Source organism: Fukomys damarensis, unplaced genomic scaffold, assembly GCF_012274545.1.
Source record: "Fukomys damarensis isolate Sample0158 unplaced genomic scaffold, DMR_v1.0_HiC HiC_scaffold_24, whole genome shotgun sequence".
Lineage (NCBI taxonomy): Eukaryota > Metazoa > Chordata > Mammalia > Rodentia > Bathyergidae > Fukomys > Fukomys damarensis.
Window position 1 is genome coordinate 63,482,368 of NW_022900936.1, and position 10,765 is coordinate 63,493,132.

General features: G+C 50.4%; 1 protein-coding gene across 7 annotated transcripts in view; it reads left to right on the forward strand.

Annotated features, from left to right (window-relative positions):
- Positions 1-10,765, forward strand: part of Pla1a (phospholipase A1 member A) — a 49,085-nt gene that overhangs the window by 19,376 nt on the left and 18,944 nt on the right. For 5 of the 7 annotated variants that reach the window (XR_781372.3, XR_781373.3, XM_010630022.3 and 2 more), the window contains exons 7-10: positions 1,777-1,944; positions 2,669-2,758; positions 6,767-6,875; positions 10,546-10,710. Coding sequence is in view for 5 of the 7 variants with exons in the window: in XM_010630022.3 (XP_010628324.1) it covers positions 1,777-1,944; positions 2,669-2,758; positions 6,767-6,875; positions 10,546-10,710 (532 nt within the window). In the remaining 2 variants the exon portion in view is untranslated. Of the gene's footprint in view, positions 1-1,776; positions 1,945-2,668; positions 2,759-6,766; positions 6,880-10,545; positions 10,711-10,765 lie in introns of those variants that run through there. The other 2 variants (XM_019208320.2, XM_010630024.3) reach the window with 2 other exon arrangements.

Genomic DNA, 10,765 nt, shown 5'->3' on the forward strand with positions numbered 1-10,765 from the left:
GCAGCATCCTCTACAAAGCACAGTGGTGGCAGAAGCAAGCCAGTGGGCTGCACACTAGCTAATCAGAGGCTCAGCCCACTGCATGACCATGCCACTGAACTCACTAAACCTATCAGGTCCTTCTTACAAGTGTCTTCAAGATAACCTTCTTAAATGCATATATCTTCTCAGTATATTCTTCTGGGAAGTTTTGTTTTAATATATTCATCATATGAATGGATAAAGAAGATATGGTTTTAAAAAATACAGTGGAGGAATACTACTCTGCCATAAAGAAGAATAAGCTGGACACATTTCTAGCTAAATGGATGCATCTTGAGGCCATACTCTTAAGTGAAATAAATTGGACACACTTGTTTAAATACCGAATTGTTTCTCTGGTGTGAGAAACTGAAAGTGTAAGTAAGGACAAAAATGTATCACAGATATTAGAAAATGGGAAGAAAATGTTCAAATAGATGGGGTTATAGGGAAGGGTGAGTAAGAAAGGAAGGAGGGGGCGATAAAAAATAGAAAGCAAGCTTTTATAAATAAGGACGGCAGAGGGGTGGAAGCAGGGAGAGAAGAATGGGAAAAAGCAGAGAAGCAAGATATATCCTGTACAGGCACAGACTCCCTATGACGAATGTGATCAGTCTGTATCTCTAAAATGAACCAATAAAAAAGAAAAAATGCATTCATCATAACATTCTTTTAAATCATCTTAAATTTGTCAAAAATAACCATTAAAACATGTTCAGCCTTCTTATATTTTATGACCATAGACAGTACATCTACATTTCGTATAGAAAAGTTTAAATGCAGATTTCTATTTAGTATGTTTTTAGTGTTTTCCTGCTTTGCCAAATTCTTACTATTTTAAGGAGTATTTCGATAATTTATTCAATCACCCCTGGTGTATGTTATCAAATTTGCTAGTTTTCCATATATATGCTTCTTTTAACAATTGAAGAAAACGTTCAGCCACTCCGATCAGGAGGGACGGTTTGATCTCAGTGGCTATGGGACATGCACGTGGCATACTGCCCTTGACCACTTTTCATACCTTCTTCATAACCTAATTTGAAGTGGGTGTATTTTGTCTCCGCCTCAGTTTCCTCATGGTGCTGGAAGGAGCTCAGTTGTAGAGAGCACCCTAGCCAAGGGGGAAAGAAGTCCACACTCAGCTCAGCCTCTGTTGCCAGTCTGAGAGAGAGGCTCCCATGGTGCTGAGAGCATCTGAAGACCCCAGCACCCCAGTTACAACTAACTCCTTACCTCCCAGCCCCAGCCTGTCTACCACGTGTGGGTCACTGAGCACTTTTAAGTAGTGAACAACAGCAGGACCACATAGTAGGGACATTAGGGTGTTTGGTAAATCATCAGTTATCTGCAGGCAAAGAACTCATTCCTGGGTGGGGAGTAACGAGGCAGCAAAATGATTGGTTGTGTGGGTGATGAAGTTAAAAACATGCAGGCAGAAAACCATTTCCAGAAATGGAGACCACATCCCCAGCTCCCCCAGTTCCCTGTGCGATCCCATTCTGTGATGCAAAGTTTGCATGGTCACACAGAAGAGATCTCAAGTCAAGTAAATTTCCTGTCCCAGGAACAGTCAAAGGGAAGGGGAGAATACAGCAACCATGTCTGTTAATATTTTTAAAACTTGGCTTTGGGGACATCCAGTGTATTTATAGCCTTCTAGGATATAAAATTCAGCAGTTACAGTAAATAGCAGGAGGGAGTTTCCATCGGTCTTGACTGAAACCTTGGTTGTGGTTTTCTTCCCCTGCTCAGGTTACAGCTATCTGATCTGTGATCACATGAGAGCTGTCCACCTCTACATCAGCGCCCTGGAAAACTCCTGTCCCTTGATGGCCTTTCCCTGTGCCAATTACAGGGCCTTCCTGGCCGGACACTGCCTGGATTGTTTAAACCCTTTTTTGCTTTCCTGTCCAAGGATAGGGGAGATGTAACCCCTTTGGCTCCTTTGGATAATTTGGAGGAAGTTCAAGTCGTGACAGTTGTCACCTCTTTATGTCCTGGTCTCATATGGTCAAGAGGCCCATTCACAAGGGAAAAGAAAACACTGATGAGGCTTCAGCCTGCTTTCACTGGGAGATGACAGTAGCCATCCCTTTCCCAGCCCTCCCCTCCCTCTAAACTGTTCTCTGTGGCTGCCTTTGCTTTGATCTGCACCCTTCCCACTTCAGCCTCTCTCCTAGAAGTCAGCCCCAGGCGCTCTCTAGAAACACTGGGAAATTCCAGTACCCACGCCTACCCTTGGCTGACATGTGTCCAAGGGTCCTGCTAGCTGGGCCCTCGTTGCCCATCTCAGCTATGTCATGGGGGCTCCCCTAAGGGGCACACCAGCCCACTCTAGAGGTGTGTGCTCACGGAGGCCATACGCAGGTTGGGTGGGGAGCAGCTGAATGCTAGGTGGCTTGGGCACATTCCTGGGAATGTGCTCATTCCTGATCTGGGAAGGCTGAGGGATCTGGCCTCTAACTCACTGGTGCAGATCGTTGCTTTGAATATTCTAGGGTGAAAAACTCCAAGCCCGTAATGAGCAGACAGTTTAGATGCCTGTAGAAGAGAGGGCGCTGAGTTAATCAGCAGGTGGCTGGGTGCTATGGGGCCCTGAACAGGCCTCCTCAGTCCTCTGCCATCTTTGCTTCTTTATTTCCAGGGCTGGTGGAACAAGGTGGTGTCAAGATAGAGCCGCTTCCCAGGGAAGTCAGAGTCTACCTGCAGACCACTCCCAAGGCCCCGTACTGTGGTGAGTCGGGCTGTGTGTGAGCTCAGTCCCGCCACTTGCTGGCTAGAAGAGTCTAGGGCCGGGCTTGAGCAGCCCAGTGAGGGAGCCCACGTGGGGGGTGAAGTCCTGAGGCAAAGAGAGCCTGAGAGGTGGGGAACAGCTCCTGTTCTCAGACATCTGCGGAACTGTGCTTGAGTCCAATCCATGCCTCTGCTGATGAGGACCCGGGGACATCTTGGGGCTCCTCCTACAGTGGTATTCTGGGGTACTTTAGCTCTCTTCTTCCTGCACACCTCTTTGCCCCTTCTCTGTGACTACACACGTTTCTCACCCCCAAAGGATCTGGCCTCTAACTCACCAGTGCAGATAGTTGCTTTGAATGTTCTAGGGTAAAAAACTCCAAGAAAAGCACTCCCAGGTGGTGAAAGTGGCTGCCCTGGCCGGGGTCGCGGAGGGGTGCCCTCCCTCCCCTTCTCAGACAGACTCCAGCCATTCGCTGCGGCCCCCACTGCGTCTTTCTGAAGCTAAGATCTCAGGGATTGTAAAAGATGTAAAATGTGAAAGCAAAGTCTGTCACAGAGTCCGTGAGGCACAGCGGGAGTAGGGATACCCTCTCCTCCAAGCTGTCTGCGTCCTGACCAAGGCGCATAGTGGTTGTACTTCCTGCTTCATGTCTGGCCCTGACCCCTCCTGTCTGCTGTGCGGCATGTACGGGAATGCCACATTTCGGCCACCCTAATTTTAGCCGATTTTCTGACCAGCTTGTGTCAGGAGTGTGGAGGGGTCTTTGTGGCTATGTCTGCCTGTCACTGGAAGGCCAGGTACAACACGATATGAAGCCCAGAACTGCGATTCTTGTCTTGCAGACGGGGATTTGAACATCTGCTTCTCTACTTACCAGCTGTGCAATCAGGAATGAGTTAAACTTTTTTGTGACAAATGGGAACAATAACAGGACTTAGAAGAATCTGCAGTGAGGATAAAATAGTGTCCAGGCAGTCTCTGGCCCAGAGACAGCTGAATCAGTAGGCTCCCTTCCCGTGGTCAATCAGGCTGTTTAGAAAAGGTAGGGGTGCTCATGCCTTCATGCAAGAGGGAACTTGAGGCTACCCTGGGGGACAGAGTGGGCGTGGGTCAGCTGAGGCCTATTCTCACACCAGCTCAGTGGACAGCCAAGCTTGGAAAGGAAGGAAGGGTGGGGACAGGCCAGCTCTGAGGGACCGAGTGATGGGTCCAGGGTCACTGCTGAGTGGGAAACTCAAGAGTTCACCCCAGGCTCCTGACTGCAACACCCATGCTCTTCCCGTGGGGCCGCCTGCCTCCACCCTTGCTTTTCTGCTCCCTCTTTTGTTTTTATTTATTTATTTACTTATTTTCCAAGTGCTGGGAATTGAGCCCAGTGGCTCTGTTCTGACCTACATCTCCTTTTTTATTTTGCATTTTGAGACACTATATCACTGAGTTGCCCAGGCTGGGCTCAAAGTTGGGTTCCTCCTGCTTCAGCCTCCCAGCATTCTGGGATTACAGGCATGCACCACCATACTTGGCCCTGCTCCCTCTTTCCTAACCTGTTGCCCACTGCCCTGCCAGTGCCACCTGTCTGAGGCCAGCACCGGGAGGATGTGGTGTCTGGTGGTAGAGGTGGCACCATGGAACTGACATCCTGGCTTCTCAGGCAGCAACCTGAGCTGGCTCCTCCTTGTCCACTCTGGGCAGGACAGCATGGTCATGCTGAGAGGGTCAAAGCATTCTGAGGTCTCTGTGGGGGGAGTCACCGACCCGTGATTTTTCTGTTTCGTGCTTGTGTGAGGTCTCTTCTCTGAACCCCAGAAACATGGTCCTGCTGGCTCAGAAACCTCAGCGCCAGGGAAGAGTTGCTTGCCAGGTTCCATAGCCTTCCATTCTGGGGCACCAGCTGGCTCCCCTCCTGGGACCACGTCTAGGTCACCTGCCTGGGTGCACTCGGGTGGGCAGACCTGAGCGGCGGCTTGTGCTCTCCTGCTACTCCAGGCCACTGTGGCTCTGGACTCTCAGCCTGTGTTGACCTTGGCAGTGCTCACAAGAACAGTGGTCACCCTTGATTTCTGCCAGCCATGGGCCAGATCCTCCACCAAAGAAGACTTTTTACACAATATTGCTTTTGCCTTGTAGAATAGTTGTCCATACAGTGTCTTGTCTCCATTACCCCAAGGCGATGTTGGGGGTTACCGCTCACACTCCAAGGAGCTGGGGCACACAGAGGTGTGGTGACTTCGGTGAGGAGGCACAGCTTGGGGCACAGGTCTCCCCTGGCTGCAGGCCTCCCCGACTGACTGCCCAGGGCTCTACCTGAACCACGCTCCCGTGCAGGCTTGATTTCAGTTCCCATTACACCGTGCCAGGCCTAGCTCTCCCAGGGTCTCCAGGGCAACGTAGAGCAAAGAGAAGCAAAAACTTAGGAAAAGTTCTTGATCGATCCTACCTTTTAGCAAAGAAAAATATGACATCAAGTCAGCCCAGAGACTGAAATGCCTAAAGCCTTTTGAAGTCGGTCATTTTTTCCGCTTTACAAATATCCATCCCAATTCAGACTTTGCCCAGCGCATAACAGTTGATATCCCATAGTAAGCAGCTGGTTGCGGGGGGGTCTACAAGGATCCCTTTTCTTCTCATGAGTCCTGGGCATCTTGGCCGCTGTCGGGGAGCCATGTTACTAACCCTAGCGAGTCCAGATGGACCACAACTCCCACCTAGCTTAGTGTGGAGTCCCCCCACACCCACGATGTCACCCAGGGAGTATAACCAGTGACACAGTACAGACAGGGACGCAGTGGAGGACTGCATCTCTAGCTATGCCCCCATCCCTGAAGGAGCCTGGGAAGTGTTCTGAGACCAAAACTACTGCCAAAAGCCGCCAGACATGTTCACCCCTTGTTGTTAGGGAAGGTGCCCTCCCCTTTCTGTCTGTACCAGAGATTGAACCCAGGGCCTTCACACTGAGCTACATCCCCAGCCCATTTGATTTTTTTGAAAATCTCACTAAGTCACTAAGTTGCCCAGGCTGGCTTTGAACTTGCGATCCTCCTGCCTCAGCCTCCCACAGTGCTGGGATTATAGGCGTACACCACCATACCCAGCTTTCTTCACCTCTCTAGCCAGAGGGACAGCAGGCCCTGGAGGAGCCACAATGAGCCAAGCTTTTCTCCCCATCAGTGTCGAAACCCACTTTGAGAAGTCCAGCATCACACTGCCTGGGGGAGAGTCCAGAGGCCCATAGGCCATCAGCTACCCCAGGAGGGGACTAGACTTTATGTGCACACAACCCCATCCCCTGACACTGTGTGTGTGGGCAGGAGAGATGGGGCACTGGGGCCTTCTGTGAGTTATTTTGGGTGTGTCTTAGTGTGCTTGTAACAAAATACTGGGTAATACTGAGTAATTTATAAAAAACTGAAATTTATTTTCTTATAGTCACGGAGACTGGGAAGTCCGAGGTGACCGTACTGGCACCTGGTGACTGTGAGGCTGTTCTTTTTGCTTCAGCCTGGCACTCATTACTGTGTCTCTGTGTCTTCACCGGGGCAAAAGGGCAAAAAGGGCTCTAGCTAATTCCAGGGAGCCCTTTTATAAATTACAGTCAACTCATGAAAGCTCTGACTGAGTCACTTTCTTAGTACCGTCCCACGGAGGATGAAGTTTAAACATGACATTTAGGAAGGGAACAAACATTCAAACAATAGCCGTGTACAATGGATCCGTTTTGACTTTTAGAAGATTACATCTCCACGACAAGGTCACCAGACAGAGAAGGGCGAAATGTTCAAGCGTTCCAAGCAGGAAAGCAGCCCCGGACGCTCCCTAGCCGGCACCGTCCTGAGCACCTCATTAGCTGTTTTCATTCCCGGTCTGCCCATACCCTGGGAGGCTGAGGCACAGAGACTGCAGATGAGCTCCTTGGGGTTGGACTCCCGAAACGTAGAGTCAGCATGAGGATTTGGGCTCCCACATCTCTGCCCCGGACCCAGTCTCTGGTGCGTTTTGGTTTCCTAGTGCATCACAGCCTTGTGGAGTTTTCTCTGAAGGAGGCGAGAAAAAAGGACACCAGCATCGAGATCAGCTTTGTTAGCGGCAATGTCACCTCCTCGGTCAAGATCACCATGTACGTAAGTGTCCCATGTGGCTGCCCCCTCCCCTGGGGCTGTCTGCTTGTTTTACACATTCGCATATGTGCAGTATCCCGGACAGCCTGGCCAAGGCATGGTTCCGTGGCTAATGGCAGAACCTGGCTGCCTGGGCTGGGGTGGGGGCGGCTCCCACCCCAGCACGGTCCTCAAACACATAGCAGGGAAGGGTCCTGGGTCTGGGGTCAGTGTTGGGCCCAAGCAGACAAAGCCAGAACGTCTGACGGGTGGGTAGGAAGAATAATCGGGTGCTAGGTAGGGAACAGTGCTCGGGAACCTAGGCAGGGTACATCAGGGATGCCAGCAGGGAGAAGGGCCTCTCACCGACCCTGAGAGGGCTGGCCAGAGCCTGGAGAGCCCCCCTCCCAGGAAGGAAGGACAGAACGGAGTGAAAGGTACAGGCTCAGTCAGCAAATAGGTGAGCCAGAAGGACTGTGTGCTGGGTGCTTCCAGGACCTGGAACTGTGGCTGGCTGCTTCTTTCCCTTGTTGGGGCAGACAGGTCTGGGCCTGACTGGGCCAGGCTCGAAGTGTGAGAGAACAAAGAACCTCAACTGTAAGGAACCACACGCCTGGCGTGGGATTAAAAGTCAATGGCAATGGTGCATGTTTCTTGTAAAAGCAATTGGCTGAAAATGAAAAAAATGGAAACAAAGTCTTTGTAGATGGGGGTGAGGGTAAAGAAAGGGCAGGGAAATGAGGAAAACATAAGAACCAAGATGGATTATGTACAGGTTCAAATTTCCAATGATGAATGTCATTTTATTGTGTACCTTAAATGTATCAATAAAATTAATAATGAAAGGAAATAAATAAAAGCAACTGGCTGAGATACAAGCTAGCAGAAAACAGCCCGATCAGCTAAGGCTACTGTCTCGGACAGGATCTAGTCAGGAAGACAACCTGTGTCAGGTAGGTAGACCGATGGAAGGATAAGTGACAAATGTGCTGGGGGAGCTGAGAAACCAAAGGGAGGTAGAGGTGCGGCTGTGATGCACAGACCCGAATCGGTAGAGGCTCCTGAGGCAGGGCCAGAGACACAGAAAAAGGGGCGACCAGGGAACATCCCTGGAGCTGGATTCACAGGGCAGGCTGCCCAGCAGGAGCTGGAGTTATGCTGGAAAGGCAGCCCCTCCAGGAGCCCTGCCCAATGCAGCTGCCCACCTGTGCAGGCTGCCTGGGATCACACCTCATGGGCACACCCTGGCACAGGAGCCGAGAAATAGGGAAATGACAGGCCGTGCACGTCTCCATCTACACTTGCCAGCAGCAACAAATGCTGTGACACCGAGAGCTGAGCCCCTCTGGGGACGTGATGAGTAGAGACGGGAGCAACGCAGGTCAAAGGCTCTCGTGTGTGACACGCTGTGTGGAGAGCCAGGCTGGGATCTGGGTGACAAGAGGCTGGAGAGGCCTGGCGAGCCGGGAAGGACAGGTTGGGATTAGGGCTTTTGTCCTGTAAGCAGTTTTGGAGAGTCGCTGCAAGTTTCAAACAGAATGATCAGGTCTGCTTTGAGTTTGGAAACACTTCTCAGGGCCATGTTGTGCCTGACCTACACTGTGAGAGAAAACAGGTGCCCTTCTTCTGGGCTCCCAGACTCCCAGGGTTCCCCCAGAGTTACCCAAAATCGCACTGCCAGGTACAGCAGTTAAGACTCCTGCTCAGATCTGCAGGTGCCTGCTTTCGGATTACCACAGGGAATCAGTGACTCAGCACTTCTCCTTAGACCCGGTCAAGGTTACGTTCCTTCTGGTGGGGTGTTTCCCTCATCTCCTCACCACTGGTGGAACAGTGGACACTGGTGGGAGTTGTGACAGTGACACACAGCCCTGGCTGCATGTTCGAATCACCCAGAGAGCTATACAGATACTGACACCAAGCTCCCAGCCCAGAATAACTGCAGAGGAGTCCCTGAGCAATCCTAGTGGACACCCACAGATGACTGCCACGCTCCCTCAGAGGCAGGTCCATGACTCGAAGAAGCCACCCGCATACTTAGCTTTTACTTTCAATGTCTTGACTTTTTTGATCTCGAAGATCAGAAATTGGGGATGGGGTGCTGGGGACAAAATGTGGTATTTCTTCCACTTTCTGTAGCTTTGTAAAACCCTAACATTTTCTTTCTTTTTTCTTTGTTCTTGGGACAGGGTCTCACTATGTAGCTGGCCTTGAACTCACAATGGTTTTCCCACCTCAGCCTTCTGAATGCTGGGATTACAGACATGCATCACCACACACGGCAACATTTCCTTCTAATTGGAAATGTTACCTAGGCTAAATCCCCAAGCCATTCCTATGAAGCATCTTTGATATTCTTTATATTTTATAAGCTCCTCTGAGCAGTTTCTTAAAGAAATCAATCTTATTTTTTTCTCTGACATATTTCCGAACACTTCTAGGCTGGAGGGGAACACCTTTTAAGTAGTTATGTAAGATCTCCCCACCAAGGAAAAAATAAACTACACACCTAACACCAAAGGACGGGTCATCACTCTGCGAAGGCCAGAAAGGAAAGCGAACCCAGGCTGTTGAGGAGGGCCTCCCTTCCTGCTGAGAGGCCGTAGCTCTCTCCTCCTCGCTCACTAACTCAGAGCCCAGGGAGAAATAGGAAGGGGCTGCATCAGTGGACAGACCAGGGCCCAAGGGAAGCTCTTCCTCCTGTTCAGTGCAGCCTGTCCTCAGCTGGGTGAGTGTCCAAGCGGGGCTGTTTCTTCACACGTGGGCCTCGCCATTTCTCCCCTGTGTGAGCCCCAGCCTGCCCACCCCCCTTTCTTAAATGAGGCTGATCTCTCCATACTTCTCCCCCTTCTGGGCCTCACTTTGATCTTGGTCTCCTGCTTCATCCTTGGGTCATTCTACAATGGGACCTGAGTCTTACCGAAACTTCTATAATGGGACACTGAGGCCAAGGTCAAGAGCCTGGGCAAGGGAGACCTGGTTTCCATTTTCACTTTGAGCTCCTTGGGCTGAAGTCCACAGGAACCAAACTCCCTATGGTCCAGGATCAAGGCTATACCAGCATGTGGGGAAGCTGACACTTACATACACTGTACAGCTCTGTGACTCTGGCCGCACTAAGTTGGAGGCCTTACTCAAAGCCACACAGCTGGGAGAAGACCAAAGCTGGGTTACATCCTGGCTGTCAGGCTTCAAGATTTATTTTGTTGTTATTGTTTTTCCCTCGAACACTTTCATACCTACCCTAAACCAGACTGGCCCCCCCTTTAAATTCTTTGAACTGAAGGGCCCTAAAAAGAGCTTCTATTTCCAGAAACTTGGACCTGAAAGTGAAGATGTCCTTCACCTAGGAATGCAAGAGGGAAGGTCATCTTTTCTAGATCTGAAATTGAAGAGGTTTTTTGTTTGTTTGTTTGTTTGTTTTTTCTTCAGTGTCCACTTGTTTACTCTCAAAAATAAAAGAATTTTTCTTGGGTTATGTTCAAAACTGGTGCATGTGCTCGGTGGGATGAATGAGGGTGATAGAAGGCACCATGGTCCTCCCCTTCAAGGAGCCAGCCCCCTGAAGGTACATGGTAGCCAGCCAGTGCTGCCAGCGAAGCCTGGCCAAATCCAAAGGAAAGGAAAGCGAAACAAAACAGAAAATGCCACCAACTTTCCTTTTTGCTTTTCTTTTCCCTTTCCCTTCAGAACTAGACAACAACTCCAGGGAAAGGGAATCATAGCCCACCCCAGCCCTCCATGCCAGATAAACCAAGTGGAGTTCAAGCTTCAGGCTTCCAGTCGCGTTTGGAAAAAACACAGGACTACCATTGTTGGGAAGTTCTGTACAGCCCCTCTGCCTGTCAACGACAGGTAAGCCCCAACGTGCAGCTCCCCCCACCCCCTGACACACACACACACACACACA